At 38.5% G+C, this 24,681-nt stretch overlaps 2 protein-coding genes across 3 annotated transcripts; both read right to left on the minus strand.

The window, feature by feature from the left end:
* Positions 1 to 8,855: 8,855 nt before the first annotated feature.
* LOC122979322 (CD209 antigen-like protein E) lies at positions 8,856 to 13,948 on the minus strand. Its single transcript, XM_044346677.1, has 5 exons — positions 13,536 to 13,948; positions 13,251 to 13,358; positions 12,267 to 12,421; positions 10,998 to 11,101; positions 8,856 to 9,756 (listed from the first exon to the last, which is right to left on the minus strand). Exons 1-5 carry the CDS (start codon positions 13,648 to 13,650, stop codon positions 9,612 to 9,614), a joined length of 627 nt encoding a protein of 208 aa, XP_044202612.1. The 5' UTR covers positions 13,651 to 13,948; the 3' UTR covers positions 8,856 to 9,611.
* A 1,113-nt stretch (positions 13,949 to 15,061) lies between these two features.
* naf1 (nuclear assembly factor 1 homolog (S. cerevisiae)) lies at positions 15,062 to 23,828 on the minus strand. 2 transcript variants are annotated; one of them, XM_044346675.1, is made up of 9 exons: positions 23,741 to 23,828; positions 22,639 to 22,898; positions 22,375 to 22,519; positions 20,445 to 20,538; positions 20,273 to 20,355; positions 20,007 to 20,167; positions 19,786 to 19,837; positions 16,852 to 16,939; positions 15,062 to 16,609 (listed from the first exon to the last, which is right to left on the minus strand). In XM_044346675.1, exons 2-9 carry the CDS (start codon positions 22,896 to 22,898, stop codon positions 16,224 to 16,226), a joined length of 1,269 nt encoding a protein of 422 aa, XP_044202610.1. In that variant the 5' UTR covers positions 23,741 to 23,828; the 3' UTR covers positions 15,062 to 16,223. The 2 variants fall into 2 exon arrangements, with proteins under 2 accessions (XP_044202610.1, XP_044202611.1); XM_044346676.1 differs by lacking the exon at positions 23,741 to 23,828 and adding an exon at positions 23,552 to 23,723.
* Positions 23,829 to 24,681: the final 853 nt, after the last annotated feature.

Raw genomic sequence — 24,681 nt, forward strand, 5'->3', positions numbered from 1 at the left:
CGGTCAAATGGCCAGTGCCGTGGATGCCCCGGAGTGTAGCCGTTATGCCCCTTCTAAAATTAACTACCCCACACAGCCAGTTTGGCTTGCCCTATTTTGAACTGGTTATTGTGCCCTTAAAAGAAAGTTGTGGATTTCCTAAAGCTACATGCGACGCAGCAAGTAAACAAACTCACATTTTCCAGTGTCTCCATCATCACGCTGGACATCAACAGTAGCGTGAGATTTCACCCACTCCCGCAAATATACGTGTAATGTAACGTAAACATTAACAGCTAACCCGCTAGCTACGTTATGTGACAAGCACAAGCAGCTTAACACTGTACAGTGTAACTATTAATACAGGTTATGTTTTAAAGTTTACAGGGATATCGCTGCATAGTGTTAGCTAACTACAAACATACATAGAGTTTATAACTTGATGTGAGATATAGTGGGTTGCTACTTTTTCAGTTCGATGCGATGTTAACACACACAAGCATTCCATTTCAGACACACACACTTCTCAGTTATACAGATCAGGACAGTCTGTCGGATGTTACATGACTCGTAGCTATCATCCTGATCATTAGAAGTTTCTCATCAGTGTGTTTAATGTTTAATGTGTAAAAAAGTGTTTCAAGTCATTTTGTGACTGCTCCGATGATCTCAGACTCAAATGCTAATAGTTGCACGGGTGTTGAGACCTGTTCAGATTAATTTTGATCACCCGTATCCCATTTATAGACTTAATTTTATCATTAAAATATAATAATAACAATTAATATAATGAATTGTTCACATTTTAAAAAATCAATCAGACAGCATTTTGTGGAAAAGTCAAACATTAAGTGTACAGTTTAACTAAACTCAGTACTGTTTTTCAATACACTGACTCGTTATTGTTGATCGTATACTGTTTTGTCTTCATAACAATGTAATTATTACTTATTGTTATTTCACCATTGGTTTTGGACTTGGTGCCCTACATTTTGGCTGTGATGCCCCAATAAATTTGTACTTTATCAAAGGCCAAAGTGGCCTTGTCCTAAAAATGACTTAGTTCCAGGAATTTCCAAACAGTCCCCAAGATGCAAGTGATTTTGCTAAATTTAAATCTAAACATCTTATTTATTAATAATAAATTATATTGGTATATGGGTTTGTGTTTCATCACACAGTGTTCAGCAGTATAAAGAAAAACTAAAAGACAGATCAAGTATTATTTCATATTTAATTTGACTGACTTTTTGTACCTTTACTGAACTGGATCTTTGTCTCTAACTTGACCCTCTTGCCTAACCCTGTTACTCACTCGGGAGCTGCTTTTGTGATGTTAGTGCTGGTCCTCAGAGCTCGCCTCTTCTTGTTGGTCTTCTGCATCTCCAGAGCACTCTAGAAACCGGGATCACTTCCCTTAAACATCCAGTGATTATAATTTAAAATGAAGGCCAAAATGAGGAATGAAAAGACCCAAGAGTGAAGAGTAATCCAAAATGTGACACCTTGAAAGGCCTGCTTCCACCAACAACAAAGTTGCAACAAGGAAACTGAATATTTGTGTGCTGAACACTCCTCCATGTGCAGCCAGTATAGTACAAGTTGGAAGTGTTCTGACCTTGCTCTCTCTCTTTTTCCCTCCTCTCGTCTCTGGCATTTCACACACACACACACACACACACACACACACACACACACACACACACACACACACACACACACACACACACACACCATTACCCCCTTCTCCATGTATCACACAGACACACTGAACCAGTGTAAGGATTTTTTATTACCCCTTTAAACTGCCAGAAATTCATACCTGAAGAAATAGTTCACCCCCAAATGAAAAGCATCTCTATTACCAGCTGTTCAAATCTAGTGTCTTGTTGCAGTATATAGACCAAACAGCCTAAAGCTGTGTCAAATGGATTAGCTTTTGAGTTCCAGCATATGTACAACACATTGAACATATTAATAATAAACCATTACTATACGGTTTAAACTTTATTTGTAATATTACATTTCAGTAAGTCAGTTAGGAAGCATCCAGGGATAGCCCTCTTTTACAGGATCATTGGATTTACTGGGTCACAAGTCACAGTGTTACAGTCTCCAGTTACACCAGACAGCTGATTCAGAGGCGGAGTGGTGCAGCATAGAGGGACAGTGAGAGTGAAGACGGGTTAGAATGATGTAAGAAGATAGAGTCAAGTCAAATCAATTTTACTTACAAAGCGACAAATCACAACAGAAGTTATCTCAGAGCAGGTCTAGACCGTAATTTCCCCCATGAGCAAGGAAAAACTCCTCTTAGATGGGAAGAAACCTGGAGCAGAACTGGGATCTGATCATTAAGGGCTTTGTAGGTGAGCAATACACAAGAGCAATACACTAGAAGAAAGAGCAGTAATGTGTATTTTTGGGGAGCAAGAGGGAACACCACTGATCAGAACCCAGAAATAGTACAACATAATAAAATTAACTGCATTCTTGTTAAAGTAGAAAAAGCTCTGACACATGGGTCATCAAAACTTTCCATTCCTTTGGATGCTTCTGCAGAAAATTGCTGTAGATTATGTTGCTTGTCCGTCATTCACAAATGCTGCAACTCTGATACACTTGTAGGGGTACTAAAGCAATTTACTATTGCATTTCCATAAAGTGGAGGACTTGAGAGAGACGGAATAAAAAAAGAATGGTTAAAATCAAAATAGCAAAGTACAGATATCCTAATTATTTTAGTCTTTACTATAGGTCAAGATCAGAAAACTGTGGATCCTACATTTCCCATAATCCACTCAACCACGTCTTTCAAACCCCACATCACCAGTTTGAAATGTAACTATACTGTAGACTATACTATACTATATACTAAGAATTTTAAGCCAAATTTGTTGAAGTTCCCTCAAAAACCACAGTAGTGTGGTACTATTTATCACAAGTGAACTGAACTTCATATGTAAAATTGGTAGAGTTCCCCTTTAAATGGTCTGTTTGCCTAAGAAGCATATTCACTTTCTGCTAGTGGCATCAATCCATGTAGATATTTTGGCTCTGTTTGCAGGTTTTGAGATATTTGTCTGTTTTATGTCACAAACCTCTTTTCAGAAACAATTTCCCAAATACTTTGAAAAACTTATAGCAAGGTCAGCCAGAGTAACCAGGACATTGTTTTGAAGAAGACATGTTGCTGGTGAGTTTTCCGCTGTCTTGATCTTGCAGTCCAACTTGTAATGTAAAACCAAAACCGTCTGCATGGTCAGGGGCAATGACAGGAGAATGTAACATACATATGTACATACATGTCTATAGTGGGAAACCTGGAGGAAAACATGCAGACTCCAAATGGAGAGATGCATCTCTAATGGGGACTGTGCTAACCACTGAGCCAGCATAGGAGCATGTCCTGGGTTGACTTGTTTTATCTTATTATATATTGCATATATGTGTTTACTTTTTTTCTTTGATTTTTGACTGTAAATGATTTTATACTTACACACACACCATAAGCTGGCCTGTGGGTGTCCTAAGCAAAATACTGAGTGATAGGTGTTGATTGATGTGAGTGATGATGCTTCCATTTCTGCCCAGGCCAAAAATGCAAACCCCTGAGCAGCATGAAATTCTATCTGTGCTTGTGTTTGTGTGGGTCAGTGCATGTGGTCCAAGTATTCCTCATGTTGTGGGGACGTAAATGTGTTTACAGTGTCATGTTGTGGGGACTCGACTCTCTTATGGGAGCAAAAAGCAAGTCGCCTTAACATAAATCATTAATATTTGGGTGAAGACTTGGTTTAAAGGTTAGTTTAGGGTTATGTAAATGTTACGGCAAGGGTTAGGGTTAGGCATGTGGTGGTTAGGGTTAAGGTTAGGATAAGTCTCCAAGAAATGAATGTAAATCAATGTAATGTCCTCTGAAGTGATGGAAACACGACTGTGTGTGTGTGTGTGTGTGTGTGTGTGAGGTAAAATGTGTATAGTAAGTAATAATTTCTGTTTGTCAGTTATGAGAAATCTCAGTGAGGATGCATCACTATCACAACCATTCTGGTAACACTTTATAATGAGGATACACCTCATATACTTAAGTAATACTTAACTAATGCATGACAATGGTTTTATGCATGAATTAATGCAGGATGTTTTATAAATTTCTCTTGCTAAAGTCACTATAACTTAATGCGATTAGCTCACACTTAATAGATCATCAGTTAATTCACAGTTACTTCATACATTATTGATATGGTACCAAATTAGCTGGATTCCTCTTATATAAAAGATTATTTCAGGACCATACATTTGCTCAGCCTTTCTTTTGACACATAATGGGTAGAACATGAGTTGTTTTTTTTTAAATTGTATTTGTGTTGTTGAAAGCAGTGGAGTGTAGCATGGTAGAGAAAGATGCACTAAAACCAAAATCATGTAGCAGGTAAATTGACAAATTGTAGGAGAATTATCAGACAACTGTGTGTTGTAGGCCTAACCAATAAACTGACAACTGAGCATAACAGACACATTAAGTGTTCATCTTCACAACTTTTTTTTCGAAAATGATGCAATTTATTAACAGCAAATAGCTAGTAGCTTGTTCCATTTATCAACATAAAAACAAAAAAATCACTTACACTGTACTGTACTTACTTAATGGGAAGGGGAAGACTGTTCCAAAGCTGAGGGGCCATAACCGAAGACACACGGTCACCCTTGGTTTTCAGTCTGGTCAGTGGAACAGATAAAAGTTTTTGATTAGCTAATCTTAAAGGTCTGGCCAGGCTGTAAGAGGTTAAAAGTTCTTTAATATAATCTGGAGACAGACGAGCTTCATATTTTGAAGAAGAAATGCAAGTTCTCTGGCTGAAAGCAGTGAGGATATTGAAAATATAAAATATAAATAATAATAAAATATAAAATATTCTACATATACTGAAAGCCTTTCCAATTAAATCAAGTGAAATAATTTGGAGCATTATCATGACATTTCTTTAAAGCAGCATTCATTTTTTTTTTCTCTGGCCACTTAGGGGCAGTAGAACATAAATGAAAACACAATATTGACATTATTATAGTGAACAGTGTCTATTTACTTATCATGTCTGATAGATAAATACAATAGAAAAATGATCTTAATTTAGGCATTACATTTAATTTCAAAACATAATTTGCTCACAACTTTGCACTATATATACATGATTTCTGGGAGACAGGGTTGTATCTTTGCACAACAGTGAGAACATTGATCTCATTCTGAATTTTAAGTGCCTAGTACCACCTCCACCTACTGCTAATCTACTCTTCCATAAACAAGGCGTTCTTGCTCAAGCTTCTTTTCCACAGGGCATCGGCATCACTGGGCCAGTGTTGAACGTTATTAAGCATATGAACCTTTCCTTTTCTGCTCTGATTACTTAATAATGCCTCTCTCTCCACTCAGGTTCAACAGCATGAACAGCAACTCAGGTGATAAAAATCTGACTTCCATCACACTTCCTAATTTTGGAGGGTGGTTCTACATTGCTATTGCAGGAATTGACTGTACTCTTGGCATTTTAATTAATGGATGGTCATTCTGGGTGATTGCTGCTGGAGGGTGGAGCCTCATTGAAGCGGAGTGCCTGACCCTCAACACAGTCATCTTGAAAATAGTCTACAATCTCAGCTTCACACTGGTGCTGTACACATATTTCAATAGAAATGCTGCACTGTTAGCATTATTCTTCCAGCATGGTACCACTTTCTCAGCTCGCTCTCTGCTCCTCTGCTATATGTGTATGGAGCGCTACGTAGCAGTGGTGATAGTGATAGCAACATCCAATCCACTTTACAATAGATAAAAAAAATTAAAACGCAAAGTTCCCCTTCAGTCAAAAATATGTTTTGCTTATTGTTCCATCACTCATATGTTTGAGCTTCTTTGTGCAGAATGATGTATGTGCAGAGTTTGTTTTCATATTCATCAGTTGAAGGGTAGAGTTTTACACATGTACATGCGAGCATGAGTGATGACATCACAACTTGTATGCACTTTACAGAAGTGTGACTTGGAAACTTGAAGCCTCCAGTGCACATAGACTGAGAATGTAGACATTTTGTTAAACTTTACTAAGTTAAATGTGTATTTATATGTCTTAAAACATGTCTGGAGGGGATCTTTAAGAATATACTGTAGTTTAACGAGGAAACATTTTTATCTACTTAAATCACAGTGGTTAACTGATGAATTGTCTCAGATGTAATTCTAGTGTTTATATGGTCTAAACACTTAACTGCTGAATTGAAAGTTAATGGTTGGATATCAATCTTTAAAGAATAATTCCAGTTTATTACAATCCGGGTCTTTTTGTTATCATTTCTACTGGTTGTGATAAAACACTCACAAAAGTCATTGCTTTGATAACTACACTACAGTACTAAATAATTATAAGCCTGGGGGGGGATCATGTGTTTGGTCGTGTGTGTGTGTGTGTGTGTGTGTGTGTGTGTATCTGTCTGCAGCTAATCTCACATACTACTTGACCCATCAGATTAATATTTTTTGTGCGTATTTTTGCCTATCATAAAGCTTAGATTTTCCTCTTTTCAGCAGTCCTCGTCATTTTATGATATGCATTACGACATAGCAAAAGGCAATTCCGATAATCAGCTAGGCTAAAAATTAGTCTGTTGAAGGCCACATTTTGGCCCTTGTCATGGCTCAAAAACCAACATCCATAGAAAAGTTTGGTCTCATTTTAAACCGAAGTTTCTGCTAATTAATTCCATACCCGATATGTTATGATCCACTAAAAGTTAGGCATGATACGAGATGAAGAAATCCCAGTTTCTGTTTTCTTCACCGCCATCTTGACTGTACAGACCTGGCAGAGATCTGCACTGTACTGAGTGTCTAGTTAAACAATATTAAGGTTTTTTTTTGTATTAGTGATCATAGGGTAGGGGGATCAAGTTTCAAAATCATTTCAGATACAAACAAAAGAAATGAAAAGAAATGGTAGAAAAGATGAGTAGAAGAAAAAGAAAAGAAAAAAAAAACAAGGGGCGGGCGAGGGCATCACAGTGTTGGTTTGGTGTTAATTGTAATTGATATCATCTATTATATCTGTTATTCTTTCCATACCAAGAAGATTTAAAAATTGAAGTAAGTAAGTTATCTATTGAAAAACAACTTGACATTGGACATTTACAATTCAACAAATTCAACTGGATCAGGTTTTTAGAGAGTTTTAGTTTTAAATCCAGGTTAATACTTGACACAAGGAGTCAGTGGGAGTCTTGCTGTAGATAGCTTTTAATCACCTTGTGAATTGGTACTTGGAGTCTGAATGCTGAAATTGGAAATGTGACAGCATAGGGGATATTTAGCAAGCCTGTTGTAAATTACCACCAGGCGTGCAAACATTTGTGTCACTGCAATTTTTAATTTAATTTATTTACTAATGTAAATGAGCCCAGCCACAGCCTATCTGATTTGCTTGAAGTGCCACTATGTATGAGCCGCTGCTGTACTATTAAGGCGTGTGTTGCGCATGTCTGGAAAGGAATGGAGCTCAAACAAAATGTTTCCTGCTGGAATAGGCCTATCATTTGAAGAGAAGACAAGTTTGCAACTACAAGCATGTATTCATGACAGAGCCAGGCTAGCTGTTTCCAGTGTTTGTGCTAAACTAAGGTAACCAGCTGCTGGTTGTAGCCTTATATCTAACAGACAAACATAAGTGTGATATCAATCTTTTTTAACCAAGGAGTTTTTGCTACCTAAACCTTCCCAAACATACCTTTTGGAGGTAGCAGATAATAGAAGAGTCATATGTCAGTCCCTCCAGGAAATATATTATTATATTATATTGTGATTGCAATAATTAACGCAAATTCACGAAATTTCCACAGTTTTTGTGAGAGCTTGCAATTTTGCTAAATTACCACAACTTTTCTGCATGAAATGGCCAAATGAACAGACTGCTTGTGATTTGGATCAATCAGGGTGTTTGGTGTTGTGGTAACTTACTTTGCAGCACATTCAGCAAGGATTCAGGCACATTGAGGTGGAACATGGACAAATCTAACTGGCCAACAAAAATGATGGTAATAGACCAAGCAAAATTGGTCCCAAATGTTCCCAAATGAGGTTTGCATTCATTTAGTCAAATGAATACAAGTTGATTCCAAGGCTGTGGGAAGTAGGGGTGCTGAGGGTGGTGCAGAACCCCCTGGCAGATGGTAAAGGACCTGCACGTTCACAACTATAAACTCTCGGAGACCCGCGTGGCTGTATATGAGACTGTAGCGGGCTCAGTCATGCTAGCTTGTTGGGAAGGGGGCTTAATAACACTTGAATATTGGGTATGACTGGAAAGCTGAGACTCAACTGTCTTCATGTGTGAAGTAGCCATTTCATTGTAGTGAGACTTGTTTGAAACTTGACCTCACAGTATAAATTGACCTATTGTGACCTCTAGAATAATCACAGACTCAAGGAACTTCATAACAACAAACTACAGACCAGGGCATTCAGAGGATTTATGGCTTTCCAAGGTATATAGACAATAAGGGGGTTTCTCTTTCTATATAGTGTCTGTGCATTTACTTCTACAATGCAACAATATAGTGTACTCTCCAGGTATAAAGTGGAGGCCTAGCCATCATTTAATTATATAAAGAAGCATAACTAAGCAAGCCAAACAGTGTGGTATGTAAAACATGGCAGATTTCTTTTTTTATCTTCTTTTAACACCTTATTTCAATACCCTCCAGTCCCCCACTTCAGAATTTGTAAGAACAGTTAATAAACGGTTAATAACACTATAGGTTAAACTTGAATAACTTGAATAAAAATTCAATAATAAAGATATTTTAATGTTGACTTTACAGCCTGACAGCGTATTACAAAGTGTTTCCTGTTTACACAACATGTATAGCTCAATTACTATACTTAAGCACAATTTTGAAGTATATACATTACATTTCAGAGGGAGATATTGGACTTATTACTCCACTATATTTATCTGACAACTATAATTACTAAACTTTTCAGAAAAAAAGCAATGTCTGCTTGGAGCTCCCCAAAAATGATTTTGTATGTACTATAGCTCCAGCCTGTGGTAGATGTGATCGGTGCAGCTAACACAAAATAGCATCTTGCCAAATGTTTTGTTAGTCTTACTACTGCATAAGAAATGATGAAAACAAGTTACACATTTCCTGTGACTCCAGACAGTTTGACAACGTCAGTTTTGTCTGCATGAAGATATCCCTTTGTGTGACTGGGTCTACAGTGACAATGCAGCAAAGATATTTCCATTTTGGAAGCTCTGTTCATCTTGGGATGACCGGTGCATGATGATGGTTAGAAAGAGGTCATTTCAAGTAGGCTACAGTAGATAATAAGTAGATGACAGTGAAAGTTCTGAGAACATTACATTTATTCTAAACTATCCACCAAAATCAGTTTCTAAATGGATTTGAACATAAAATAATCCATGATAACTGAAATACATAGTTTTTGGAAGTTGTTGAAGATGTGTGGGAGTATTGTGTGGCAGAGAGTCACATCATCATGTTCCAGAGTTGAATTCATAGGTCTCATCAAGCTTGCAAAATGTCATCACTCAACTAGATATTATAACTTAAGACTACGACAGTATTTTCTCACAGATCCACCGGGCTCTGGCAGTACAGTTGAAGTCATTCAAACCAATGAAATCCATCATTGTACGAAGATCACCACAGTCTTCTCCTCCATATGCTCCATCAGGCTGTCCAGGGGCCCACTGCAACCTACAGACATAGCAAAGCATGCTGATGCTGACATACATTGTTCAAATCAACATGACCAGCAGGGCATTCTGACAGGTATAGTACAATGCCATATGTGATTTTCACAACAGCCATGCTAGAATCAAAATTCATGGCAATGCATCCAGTTACTCACTTGAGACATTTCACTTAAAATCACAAATGTAAACCTCATGGAAGGACTAGAGGAAAGGTCAGTGGACCACCAAAGTCTGTAGGGTTAATCTTCTGGAGGACATGAATGTCTGTACAAAATTTCATCAGAATCAATCTTATAGTTGTTGAGATATTTGAACAAAGTGGTGGACCGACTGAAACCAACCCTGCCATCTATAGGGCTACACTGATAGCATGGCTAAAAACCTGGGATATGGTGATGATGATTGGTTGATAAATACATTAGATCACATAAAGGGCTTTGTTGATGATAGAATGTAACTTTCACAAAATCACAGACATTTTCTGTTTTTATTGCACCCTAATGGTGTACTTTTGGTTTCTAGGATTACTGACTACTAACAGCACTGGTCCTCTCAGTCCTCTCATCTGTAGGTGTTGAAAACAGGAAGTTTACTGTCCAGATTAAATATCAAACACAGATAACAGAAGATTTTCTTTAACTTGTCATTTTAAGTCTGTTTAGGAACCCTAGTATGCAGAAATCTTCAAATACACCATTTTTAGAATAGGTGAAAATAACATATTTATACTTCATGCAAAAAACTGAATGGTTTTGGCCCAAAACTGCATGGGATTAGCATAGAATAAAGTGGATATGTATGTAAAGAGGAGACTCGTGGGTAACCACTGAACCCATTTTCATTCAGATATCTTGAGGTGAGAGGTCAAGGGACCCCTTGAAAATGGCCATCCCAGTTTTTCCCTCACCAAAATTTAGCCTAAATTTGGGGTGTTATTTAGTCCCCTTCCTGACAAGCTAGCATGTCATGGTTGGTTAAAATGGACACCTTAGATCATCTAGTTTCATATGATACCAATATCTTCACTCTACCAGTATCTCACTCTTACTTTAAAACTGAGCCCACTACAGCCTCTGAAAGACAGTAATGTAGGCTGAGGGCGCAGGTCTCTGAGGGTTAAAGACCTCAGAGCTACCCAGCAAATAAAACAGAAAAAGATCATTTATAATTATAATGCAACAATTCCACAATGCGGTTATTAGCTTTTAGGCTAATATACAGTATGACTAGGAGTTGTCTCACCCGTCTTTGTTCACTGGTGTTCCATCCACCCAGATCCAAGTTCCCTCCTTCACTCTGTCAGTCATCCCAACCCACGCAGCCATGGTGAACCCAGTGAGAAAAGCCTGTCATAAAACCACATGCTCATAAACAGCAGATTCCAAAAACAGAAGACCAAAGTGCACACCATATCATTTTTCAGTGTTCATGTAAATCTATAAATGTTTCTGTATCATCCCACAGTGTATTTGTCAGAATCAGATCAGAATATTAAGCTAACAAGACATAATCCGGTTCCTCAGACCTTCTCCCACACTATTTCTTCAAAGATTTACTTTTAGACTCTTTCTCAAATGATGCTTGTCAGAATGAATACTTCAGTTACACTTGACCCATGTTCATAAGTACTTTAAGGAAGCAATAGTTCTCCTTTAAAATCTATCCTTAAAACCCTAAATAACTTTTGGCTGAACACCAAACTTTCTGGCCAAAATGTAGAAAAAATGTAAAAAAACATAAAAGGCAAAATTGAGGACTGACAGTGGTCAGTCTTTTAGATGTCGGTGTGGATTTATCATCACACATCTCAGTCCACAATCCTCCAACATCACTTCTTACTGAAGAAAGATTTGTAAAAAGTGCTGCAACCCCTGGATTTTTACAAGAGCTCTGACTCATTATAAACTGTCCAAACTTCAGCATCTGGACTTCTTACAAGATCCAACAGTAGAGTGCATAGAACCTCAGTTTTAGCATCTTTGCATTTGCTGCCACTGTTGTTTGAGGGTTGACCTGATTATAATGATCACATTTAAGGTTCAATTGATTCTTGATTATACTACTAAACTCCACTCTGGGCGGTTTCAGAGGAGACTGGGCTTTTGCAATCAGGGGCCTTGACTTTGGAACATCCTGCGGTAGATCATGCAAGAATGCTACAATGCTGGCATGTGCATTTTGGGATTTTAGGTTTGTGTAAAAGCATGAAGAGTTTTGGAATTCTGTGTTTTAATCTGGCTGCTGCTTTTAACAGTTTGCAGTTGTGAAAGGACTTTAATCCTAAGAGACAGGTAGGAGTTGCCGTGGTGGAAATGAAGGCACTGATAACTCTCACAAGTTTATAAAATGACAAATCTCAGATACACTTCCAATCTGACGGAGATGACAAATTTTTAATAGAGGACTGTACAGTATATTTGCATTATTTGTATTCTGTCCAGCATTCTGTATTTGCATAGACACCGCACAGCACACCTGTGTCACAAGCGTTCACTGAGAGTAAAAAGTTACCTGTTCCTGTCTGCTGTTGATGATGACAAGATCAGCGTCTCTCTGCAAACAGTACCGCCGGCTGTCGTCCCAGGTCCTCCCCTGTGAGGAAATGTAGTAACAACTGGAGCCAAACATCAACCAGTCCTGCGGGCAGCTCTCCACCTCTGTCTCACCTCCACACAGCAACACAGAAAGCGTGTCTCAACATAACATGTTACAATACAGAACATGTAAGACAAAACAGTCTCATGATGCAACAGAGAACAGGATGCTGCAAGTCAACACAATGTACATACATTAATGTGGGTGAAGTATGTTCAAAGTTCCTGGGTTTAAGCTGCTGATAATGCAGACAGTTGACGATAATGCCCAGGTTTTGACATAAGAATATAATTTCAACATCGGTTAACAGTTTTCTGTAACACTTTCTTTTACAGGTTGGTAATTTGAAAATAACAATGTAATTTGGAAATAACACATTGAAAATAACAATGTAATTTGGTACTAAGTAAATGGAAGTATAGATGTGTAAAGATACATTGCTGACACAGGCATTTGAGTTAAGTTTGCTGTATTTAGTTTATAAGCAGTTGCCCCTCGTAGGGGCTTGACAGATGACTGCCCAAATAGGATATAAGGAAAAACTTAATTCTGATACACAAAATTGTTTGTTTTTGTCTTATCTTTGCTTCTTCATGTAAAATACTGTAGTTTCACATCTTCAGGCCTCTAGAAATTCAAATGAAAATCGCTCTTTGATATTGTTGCTCACAACTTTTAGACGTGCAACTATAACAGGGGCTTCGCAATGAGATATTGCTTTGTATTAAGGGGTCACAACAATAAAAGGCTGGGAACTACTGCAGGTGGTTAAGCTAGCAGTTAATTATTTGGAAGTGTAGTAATTAAACAGTGTCTCCATTTTCCCCATTTTATAAGTAGTCCAAAAAGAAAAAAACGTGGAGCTGAGGGGAACTGCAGAGTGTCTGTTTATCTAACTACCTTTATCAGTGGGCTGACTCAGAGGAAGTCTCAGAATGATGTTGAGAATTGCTTGAAGAACACACAGCAGACCAAAGCTCACCAGAACCACTCTGAGATATATAAACTCTGTACAACACACACACATACACACACAAAGAAAAAAACATCTTAGTGGCTTGTACTCTTGTACAAACCTACTAAAATAATCAAAATGTTAATATATTTACAGTCTCTTATAAAATATTGTACAACAAAATCAAAATAGAACCGAACATATTATCTCATGTGTCCCGAATCACCTACTTGACTTTGGAGTCTCGTCGGCAGTGGTGTCCTTGGGTTCAGATTTGGGGAATTCCTCATATTCACCAACTTCAAAGTCGACCTCAGACTCTCTAGAGTGAAAGAATACAGCCATGTTGAAGCAGCTGCAGAGGCAAGGTGTGTTTTGTATGTGGTAGTGTGCAGCAAGAACTTTTAACACTTCCACTTCTTCCTGTCCGTCATCAGCCCACCTGTCATGCGTTAGAGGAAGTGTTGTCCTGTTACATGTTGTTTATGTCATCTAAGATGACGAATGAGACTGAATTTGTCACAGGGCTTTATTATTTTCTCACCAACACTTTATTTTATATTGCATACAATAACAATGACTTTTTTCAGGAGTTGTAGGAAGATTGAAATGTTTTGTCTACTTTTTTGTTCATTAATGGAGGGATGTGTAAAACATTTTTCAAAAATAGCATTATGATAAAATACACATTTTAACATTTTCAAGTATGAAGGAAAAAATGATATTAGAAGTGCACTGTTGGAGAAATGACTATATTATTGTATTAATACTTTCAATGTCTAGTTTGTTAGGAAAGAAGAAATAGGAAAGGTTATCTGAAGTACAAGATACATGGTGACCCTGATTCTAAGAAGTAATTTTTGAAAAAGGGGAACTTAATGCAAGAACTGGAAGCTGTACAGTACAGACATGACATCATCTATGTAATTATTAATAATCTTGCAGGAAATGGGTGTCTGCAGACAGAGAAGTGTGACTGTATATGAGGTGCTTGTTGTGACGGTGGAGTTGGGTGAAGGCTGAAAGTATTCAGTGTTTGTGCGAGCTGTTCCTCTTGCTGCAGAGCTCAGGGAGCCCGTATGCATACAGTTTAGTGATTTATTAAAGAGAGTTGGACTGCAGGAAAAATACTGTCTCTGGTATTTAATTACCTTTGTCACCTAACTAGACAAGCTGATATATCAGCTACAATGACAAATTTCACAGGAACAGATTATTTGTCTGAGATTGTGAGATGTTACATTCTGGGCTTGTGTTTATGGAAGTCCAGGGTTGACTATAGTAAATTGAAATAATTCAAATTGAAATTTCTCATTTTCATTTGCAAAATTAAAACTCAAATAACATGTCAGTGTCCTCCAAAGCATCATTCTGAAACTTTGTAGTTTGACAAATTCATAAATATGCTACCTATAAATCAAAATGAAAATCAATGTTTTTCTGTTTGAACGACATCACGATGAGGCATCAAATCAAATCATGATGTCATTCTAGCATTCCTTATTGCCTGTGTGACCTAGCCTGATAGCTTCTACATTTAAATCTATGTGGAAGAAGACATTGAATCTCAGGACAATAAAAGTATACTTCAGCAAATGAATGAAAACATTTGTCTCGTACCAGATTCCAGCATCAGTGTGTTTAGAAACGTCCTGTTGAGAAAAACTTGTTGAACAGCGAACAGAGCAGCAGCTTTACACAACAGTGTGACCGAAATATGTTGCACAAAGAGTGCATCACAACACTGATATACATCTTCCACAAAGACATTTATTTCCCATTGACGCAGTTCATCACATGGTGCAAATGTTAACATGTTCATTTACAAACAGCTCCGGTACAAAAAAATACTAGTAGATATAAAATATAAGAATTTCAGGGTTCATTTCCAGCTGAAAAAAAAAAAAAAAATCACTATTTGTACAGGAGTTAGATTTCAGTCCAAATATCTCATCACTTAACACATCTCAACAAATTACATCAATTCATGGCTGAAATCGCTCAACCACAACTGAAAATTATTATTTTTTAACAAATCCTGGAAGAGCTGTAGATCATGTAGCTGTAAGTGAATTCAGATGGAACAAATGTTCCATTTTTCTCCAGACCTGAAAATCATCATATCACTCCTTCATCGTTTGCAGATGACTTATGTAGACAACAAGACGCTTCAGATGAGACACACTGGGATACATATAAAGAATGAGGCAGTATATTTTTTTCAACAGAATTTTGTTTGTGTATTAATTAGACAAAAGATCTTCCTGCTCCATTTTCAGTCACATTAAAAGTTACTCAATATTTAGCAACTACTACACATTAGACTACATTATAAAGTCATGACTCTATCGATATAACATTATTTCATTGACTTTTTTTCTCAAATAATTTATTAACCCAAAAATTAACGCAAATATAATTTGTCTATTGTGTATATACACAAGCCTTCAAAAATATAGAAGGCTAGAGGTTTGCAGGAAACACAATGACACGTTGCTCTTTCACAACTCTGTGCCACCATTGAGGTTCACTTCACAATGCGTCTCTAGTGTTTGCGTACTTGTGTGTGTGAGTAAGTGACAGTAATCATAATTGGTGTGTTGCTTGACAGTGATGTCACATTTGCTTGGATTATACATTTTGACTACTGACTACTGCTCCAACAGGAAATCTAATAACGTCTATAGATGTGGTAAAAATACAGATTTATGACACATCAATAAAACAAACCAACAAATAAAAAAATACAAATTTAACTCATAGTTGTGGTTGGTCACTGCACATCACTTTAAACATAAACGTAACTTAAGTAAATATTTATTTGTAATCAATGACTGTGCGATGCTATAAAAGCAGAGCCAGTTATTGGCACATGAGGGTGATTTGTCCAACTGTCCAGCAGAGTGAGTGTTGAAATATCACTGAGGTGGGGGAGGAGGAGGGGGGAGATCAGAGAAGGGGACAGCGTTTGGTGGCCAGAGAGGAGAGGAGAAAGACGGATTGAAGAAGGATGGAGGAGGAGGAGGGTAGAGAGGGAAGTTGGGTGGGGGAAAATGATGAGGAGGGAGTGGAGGAGGGGGAGGATATGGGCAGGGAGGAGGGAGGTACATGGGGGAGATATTCATATGTCTAGGCGGCGGGTGTGTGTGTCTGGGTGGAGTGTGTGTGTGTCGGACTGGTGGGTGTTTGTTTCTCGGGTTCTGGTGCCTGAACGGAGCTCCTGCGTGTCTTGGCGGGAAATCCTTGACGTCATGCTGATGCTGCTGATGCTGCGAGGTGTTCTGGGTAATGTGGGCGGGATTATCTGGACGCAAAAAGAGAGATGAAGCAATGTAAGAAAAAAAAAAAGTTGAGATGGATGGATAAATGTGTGTCTTATTTGAAAGGAAATTATGACTTTAAACTTCTTTCACATGCATCCAAACAGGTTTTAAAAACTCTTTCTGATCACACATATATACATATGGAGATGCATTCTTCACTAAACTAAGGATGTTTTCAATAATTATCAACATCCAGGACCTCTGTGTCTGTGTGAGTGAATACCTGTTTTGTTATTGTCCCTCTTCTTTTTGGAGTTTTTCACTTTCCTCTTGGCTTCCTGCTCTTTCTCATCATCGCTGTAATCTAAAGCCTGGACAGAGAGAGAGAGAGAGAGACAGAGAGAAAGATATTGAAAGGCTCTATCAGCAGAACACATCCACTAGCTTCCAACAAAAATAGACCGCTGATGACAGGAGAGGGTTGCACTTCATTCACAGAAGACAAGACATCGATTTTGAGGCATTCATGATTTCACTTAAGATATTAGAGTATCATAAGAGGACCCAAAGAGTGTGTACCTGAATCTGTGGGGAAATGTGCTGCATTGCATTTAGTTGCATTTACAAAAAAACTTATTGGCTAGATAAATAAAACTGACTTGATTGTGAAGAGGTCTGTTTGTGCATCTCTGCCAACAAAAGCCTTTAAAACTGCTCTTTCCACTTAAAAATTGCAGTAAGGAGTCTGAGTGGGTGGGAACCTGGTGGAATGTTAATGCCGAACAAGTACTAAAACTTATCTGCACAACTCCATTCACCTTGGATCAAACCAGCTGCAGCAAGGTGAAAGGAGTTAAAGGGGACCTATTACGCTTTTCCTTATTTTCAGTCATATATGTAATGTTACAATGTCGGATGTTCATATGAAACGTGGCCAAAGTGTCAAATAATGAGGTAAATGTATGTAGAAGTAATCCCTGTGAGGCCTTAGGCCGCATTCAAACCAAATCAGGCCTTGCGGTGCACCACCACAGTGTTGTGTGGAAGTGTGGGTCTATTTATTTATGTTCTAGAATGTAACCGCTGTGAAACAATCAAAAAAATAACACTTTATTGATCTGATTCACTGGCTTTCTCGCTACCTCTGCTCCCTCTCTTCATTCAATCTCTCACACGCTCCACCACAGCTGTGCTCTCCCTCTCTCTCTTTTACTCGCTGGCGCTCTCAGCACTCTCGTCTTTTTAAAATGTAGTGTAGGGAGGCAAGACAGCAAATTCTAACTTTACTTATACATTATCAAAACGAAGAGAAACATCCTCCATTCTTCCTTGTAACGTCTTTGTCCTCCCTTGTCTTTGTCCTCCTGTAGCGTGACGTCGAGATGTGTTTCTCCTGGATCAACTTTCTTGCCACAGGCCGGCGTGGCACCGCTGTGGCCAAACCCCCACCGCCTAAACACACTACTCCCATTCAAATGGCCGCAACGCCTGATTTGGTCTGAATGTGGCCTTGTGCCCTGTGTCCACCAAAGCTTTTTTTCCTCAGCTGAAAATGCCAGGCGCTCTTCTGAAAACACCCAGTTGGGAGCGCTTCAGGGCACTTCGGAGGTGCAGTGTTTTTTCAGCTGAGATGCTTTGGTTGCTATGATACGGAATCCGCGGCCACACATTTCTCTGTTCTGTATTTCTCTGTTCAGTGTGTTCAGGTTAGGCTAACCCATTGTTGCTAACTTCGGAGCTAACCACCTTCCTCCCCCTTGGTCTTGTGAAGCTGCAGCATTTATTAACTGACACATTGTAGTCTGTACTGTACATTTACTGCCAGACTGACAACTTACTGCTAACCTTTTCCTCTGCTGCACTCGCATCCACCGTCACTTTTCTGCCGCTCGCTCTCTCACTTAACCACTCACTCGCTTACGCACTGCCCTATTCCTTAAAAGGAGTTACACTACCTGCAGCTTCCCAGGCAATGACACAGACTTTTATTTACACACTATTGATTTCCGAATGAATGGCGTCATTTTTGGCATTAAAAATATTTTTGGCCTGGTGGGGGTTCTCGTTGGCCTGGCGGCCCGCTAGGACTGTACTATTATAGGGGAAACACCGGTCTGTCATGGTCCAGTAGTACATGCCCTTCCCTGAACAACACCACTGGAAGAGGACTGCAGGAGACTTCCATAGACTAAAGAACTTCCCCAGCAGTCTGGGAGCAATTGATGGGAAGTATGTTGCAATACAGGCCCCATCATCAACAGGCTCCATGTATTACATTACAAAAGGAGCTTCTCCACCATCGTCCTGGTAGTAGTTGATGCCCAACTACTTCTCCTCTCCAGTAGGTGAAGTTGAATGGTAGCGTTCTGTCATCCAATGACTCTTCAACTCCCACCAACATCAGGACCACCTTCAGGACTGACATCAGGACCACCACCATCAGTACTCTCTCTTTTAAGAGCCATCCAAAACCTTTGAAAATTTGCATATTTCCTGCGGCAGCGTTGTTTTTTGTCTTACACTAACAAGTAGTCTAAATCAAGAGAAAATAAATTACCTGAAATGAAGAATAGTTTTAATCATACTATTTTAATTATCAAGTACAGATTCATGACGGTTGGGTTTTGTGGTATTTTCTTCCGCCCCTCCTCTACTGTGACTGGACGGTTGGTTGAAAAGTGACAGTGATGAGTGGAGTGTTTCATCCAAAGTTAGATATTTTTCAACTCTCAACCACCAGAAAAAAAAACCCCAAAACACTCAGTGCTCAGCGCAGAATAGACGCCCAGCACCTCGCCACATCGCTGCTATTTGCAGCATAGTATAAACACACGATGCTCCAATTGCAAACAATTAAAAAAAATAAGTTGGCCTCGGAAAAAAAAACGCTGTGGTGAGGCTATACTGAGGGGTTGCAAAAAGGGTCAGTATAAGATAAATAAGGAGTTTTTTTCTGAGCTGTGAGTCATGCAGATCTACTCTAGTGGAGTCCAAAGCTAAAAATATAGACTTTGAAATGAACATAATTGGAATGATCAAACAGGCTCATGCTGAAAAACTGGACATATACTGGATAAAAACGCCACTGTGTGTGTGTCTGCCTCTCTGTACACAAAGCCTAAAAACATCAGGCAGAGCGAGGGACAGAAGGAAAGCATAGTTCATGAGGAATTTGGTTGTTTCATTAAATACAGCAGAGTCTGTCTGTGTGCTTTACCTCTTCTGGTGGCTCTTGGTCATTTTTCCAGGATGCATCAGATCCCTTAAAACTGAAGAAAAAAAGTATTTTCAATACAACCTATTGGCTACCTTCAGTCAGAAAGAAACTTCAATACACCAAAAGCTGACAAATATTTAACAAATGAACTGTAAATAATCAGTATATTTGTCTAATTTTAATACTCTTTGCAATATGTGTGTATGTGTGTGTGTACTCACAGTTTAAGCTGTTGTGTGAGGATATATCCTGTGTACTCTTTAATGGTCGGTGCGTAATAAACAGTCTGTCCCTCTGTCAGCCCCTTGCTGCTTATCTGTTCTGCAGAGTTAAAACGCAGAATATACAGCGGACTGGACACTGGACCGAACACTTCAAACACCTGAGACACAAAAGACAAGAGACAGGACACAAATAAGCAGATAACATTAAACACTTCTTCACACGCAAATGAAGAAGGTGGCGTTACACCCACCGCTCCACGCACCTTGCCTATAGCCAGCTTATCAGATCGAAAGATGATGCTGTCGTCGGTCAGAGGGGGCGTGTCTTTCAGAGACTGGATGATAACTGCAGACATAGAAGAGCGGTTAAAGACAGAGCTGATGAGATAATAAAAATCAGATGTTGAAGTGAACCCTGTGTGTGTGTTCATTTACCCAGCTGCTGCAGAATACTAGAGACTGTTCCAACTGGCTGCAGTTCTGCGTCTTCTGGTAACGACACACACACCTCCTCCGCTGCTGGCAGCTCCTGCGCACAAATATTATGACATTGTCAGCTTTTGGTGTAACAGTTAATCTGTTAACAGGGTTTTGAGACGTCACGCCAACAGGAAAACAAACACCACAACGGGCCCGAATTAAGTAAGATGTTTCTGCAGTCTGTGTGAGCTTGTGGTGAATGTCTAAACATTAGAGATGAACAATGTTTGGTGAATCTGACTTGTGTGGAAAATAATTACCTCAGTCAATCATGTCTGAATCTAAACAAACAAGACAAAAGGTTTGTTTTACTCTAACACTGATATTCTCATCAAAGGTGAAAGGATTGACATAGTCACTGATTTTTAAATATCTTTGTGTGACACTGAATCCAAATTTGAACTTTAAGAAATATGTTAAAAAAATTGTTCAAACCATAAAGTACAACTTAGCAAATTTTAGACATATTATTAATTGTCTCTCTTTGGATGCAGCCAAGATATTTATGCATGTTATGATTCTTTCCCATCGGTCTTATTGCATCACATGTTGGGAGCAGGCTGGAGAAACAGCTACAAGACCTCTTGAGTCCTTGTACAAACAAACTGTAAAAACTCTGGACAAAAAGCCATCACTGTAGAGTACTGGAGAAATACAATTTACTGAGCTTTGACAATTTTAGATTATTCTCAAATTTGTGCCTAGTTTATAAAATTTTAAATGGTTTAGCCCCTCGTCCACTATGTGACTTAGTGTGCGCAGTAAGTTCTATTAGATCCTCCAGAATTATCCTCTATACCAGATGTCACACTGCATTTGGACAGTCAGCTTTCTCTGTGAAAGCCACAACTCAGTGGAATGTCCTACCTGATGATATGAAGAGCTGCAGTTCAATCAGTATTCTCAAAACCAAATTAAAAAAAATCTACTAAAAGCTACTCAGCTCTGTAACCACTGAATCTAAATTTCATCTCATGTTCTTCTCATGAACACAAATAATCTTGCTTTTAATTTGACAAGCTTACATTATTCATTTCTAGATGACATTGTGGGTGTGTGTGATGTGCTGTTGTGTGTAGCTTTGTATTTTGTATAATATGTCCTGTGTGTTTTTGGCTTTGTTGTTGATGTTTAACACTGTACATGGTCACAATAAACACAATACAACAACAGAATATGTTAAAGAAATATGAGTCATGTCGTATTCCTGTTTATGGTTCACTATAATTTTTTAAATATATATATATATATATATATATATACTGAATAAGAGCTCCAGTGCAAGGACAGAGAATATTGTGCTTTGCTGTATTTAATAAAATATTGTTTGATTAATCATTACCAAGGTAAATATTGATTTTAGCCCTAAACAGTGATGTATTGTATTCACAGTAGTATTGAAAATGAAAGCCAGCTCTGGTCATGTGCAACCTTTTCTTACTGTTTTCTTGACAATTGTACTTTATACTGTTTACCTCCACTTTGCTTGTGCACTGAAGGTTCTCAGAAAAACTACAATTTCATACTAGGGATAACTGCAATATCTCTTTAATATGTCTTTCCTCACATGATGTTATATAGTAAATTATAGCTAAGATGTTTGGGAAACCTTTAGGTTAGGCAACTATTCATAAATCACAAAATGATTTGGAGTATAATTTTCACATTCCACATCTGACTGAAAAGGGCTTAATATCATAGTTAGGAAGGGAAGTGGTATAAAACGGAGGCTTAGCAGAAATTATTTAGGTTCTCTTCCCAAACATCACCACAGTGGAAAAGCAGAACATTACTGTTCCACTAAGATTTATATACAAATCCACTGACTCCAGTTACTGTTCTTCTGTCCTTATCAACACACACAAACGCACAATCACAGACTGACCTCAAGCAGGACTTCATCTCTGGTTTTGATGGGGGCTGGTTGGCTGAAACCCTCATCATCTTCCTCCTCAAACACGAGAGCAGATGGAGAAGAGGAGGAGGAGGAGGAGGAAGAAGAAGAGGAGGAGGAAGAGGAAGAGCTGTCACTGAGGACAGGAGAGGAAGGAGCAGAGTCAGTTTTCATTCTTTTGCTTTTGTCACCCTTTTGTCAAATTGTGTGTGTGTGTGTGTGTGTGTGTGTGTGTGTGTGTGTGAGTATAGATACCTGTCTGAATCTTCTGAATCGCCGTCATCATAGTTCTCTGTCTTACACACACTGACTAAAGAAGGCATTGCTGCTGTTGAGTCTGTATGTACGTCACCCGGTTCCTTTGGATGCATTTGTGTGTTTGATGACGTGTCTGTGCTGTCTGGTGTTACGATCAGATGTTCTAGTTGTGTGCTCACGGTAACCTCCATCTCCTCTTCCTCTTCCTTGAGTGTTGGTGATATCTGTCCATTCTCCTGTGATAGCTTTTCCTCCATCTTAAATGTACACACATTTTAAACCTTTACAGATAAGAGTGTTTATTCACTGGAAAATTCAGTGTTAATACACCGGTTTCAGTTTTAGTAATGTGAATATTTGCTGGTTTTGAAGGCAACGAACAAGTGTAAAAACTTGCAAAGAGGCAGGAGAAGTCTGACAGTTTATTCCATGCTGGTTTTTTAAGTCCTCTATGAGAGAAGAAGGAATATCTTTGGATTAAGGAGTTTTGGTCGGACAAAACAAATGATTTCAATGTCAACTTCGCTCAGGGAAATTGTCATGGACATTTTCTCTGGCGTTATTTATTTACATATTACCCAATAATTAAAATAACTAGAATTCAATATAATGGTGTGCTGTTTATACAAAATGGCACCTAGCCTTGTAATACTTACTGTAAACACTTACTGTAACACTTACTGTAAAAATCGATTTACAGGAAAGAGCAGATAACACTGCCATTGCAGTGCGGAAAAAGTAGAATAAATGGGCTTTTAAATTAAAAAGTAACGTTACCTTTAGACTACTATAACACACTTTTCTCAATTAACTGCAAAACTATGTCACAACTGATATTAATTCCCGTACAAAACTACAAACGTCAGTGAAGTCAAGAAGTCAAAAAGGTAGAACAGCACGCAAAACTTACAAGAAACGTTAACTGCGGTGTTTCATTACAGCCACGCTAGCATCCGTGGGCTAATTAGCTAACGAGCTGACTGGGGCTAGCTGAGTTAAATTAAAGTAACGACACTGCTGACTTGTGTTTGAGAACCTTTTTCAGCAAAAGAAATATGCAGCTTGTAAGCAAAGTAACAAAGATTTATTGAAGGAATACCTGTTCGTTTGTGAGGCTACTGGGTCCGTGCTGCGAGGAGCCTCATGAAGGTCCAGACCGGTGTCAAGTTACCCAACAAACCAGAGCATTTCCGCCAGCTACCGACCTTCAAAATAAAGCCTTAAATGGAGAATGTGTAAAAACCATAGGCTTCTTTGTTTTGTCATTTTCACACCCTTTATGAATAAACGCATTCAATAGGAGTAGGATACAGAATTATGTATAAATATAAGATAGGAAATCAATATTCGGTGAAACAATTATGAAGTACTGAGTTTTAAATATACCTGTATTTTGTTTTGAAGGCAAAATGCTTAAGTTCCGGCGGCTATTGTTTCTGTCTGCGAGTATTGACGCAGCTAATACACCCATGAGCTATCAACAACACGTGGGTTATGTTTTTCCGGATGTGCGCAAGGTTGTTGCGCACTTTAAAGGAACTGGCGTAGCGACAGAAACACACTTTATACAGTATATACAGAATGTCATCACCTCCCGTGTTGACACACACCCGGCCACATTTATCAATAGAGTCTAGACACACATATAACACCTGACAGAGCAGATCCTGATCACTGATTCACTCTATTAAAGTATTTTTCCCAAACAAAGAGTAGGCCTTTATGTCTGTTACTTCAGCATGACCTCCATCCAAACAACTAGTCCTTCAATAATAGGCTGGAGCACCACAGACACACTATTGATCTCTCAATTGCCAGATTATGGTCTACACGCACAGAGATAGTAAACATACAGAATTATAAACAATATCTCGTGTATATTTCTCTATTTGCAGCTAAGATTGTGTGTAGTCAATTCTAATGGTAGGCTATTACTAAAACTGAAAGTGGCAATAGTCAAATAAATACAAATACCTTCAAACTGTACATGAATGGTACAGGAAATTTTCAAATCCTTTAAGTAAAAGTAGTAACAGCACA

The sequence above is a fragment of the Thunnus albacares genome, chromosome 3 (assembly GCF_914725855.1).
Source record: "Thunnus albacares chromosome 3, fThuAlb1.1, whole genome shotgun sequence".
Taxonomy (NCBI): domain Eukaryota; kingdom Metazoa; phylum Chordata; class Actinopteri; order Scombriformes; family Scombridae; genus Thunnus; species Thunnus albacares.

Excerpts from the sequence above, each read along its gene's own strand:
- LOC122979322 (XM_044346677.1), bottom strand. The coding sequence starts at position 13,650 with ATGGCTGTATTCTTTCACTCTAGAGAGTCTGAGGTCGACTTTGAAGTT. Across the intron at positions 11,102-12,266 it reads TCAACAGCAGACAGGAACAG|GCTTTTCTCACTGGGTTCAC; the intron begins GTAACTTTTTAC and ends GTTTTATGACAG. Across the intron at positions 9,757-10,997 it reads ACACCAGTGAACAAAGACGG|GTTGCAGTGGGCCCCTGGAC; the intron begins GTGAGACAACTC and ends CTATGTCTGTAG.
- naf1 (XM_044346675.1), bottom strand. The coding sequence starts at position 22,898 with ATGGAGGAAAAGCTATCACAGGAGAATGGACAGATATCACCAACACTC. Across the intron at positions 22,520-22,638 it reads GATTCAGAAGATTCAGACAG|TGACAGCTCTTCCTCTTCCT; the intron begins GTATCTATACTC and ends TCCTGTCCTCAG. Across the intron at positions 19,838-20,006 it reads CTCACACAACAGCTTAAACT|TTTTAAGGGATCTGATGCAT; the intron begins GTGAGTACACAC and ends TTTTTTCTTCAG.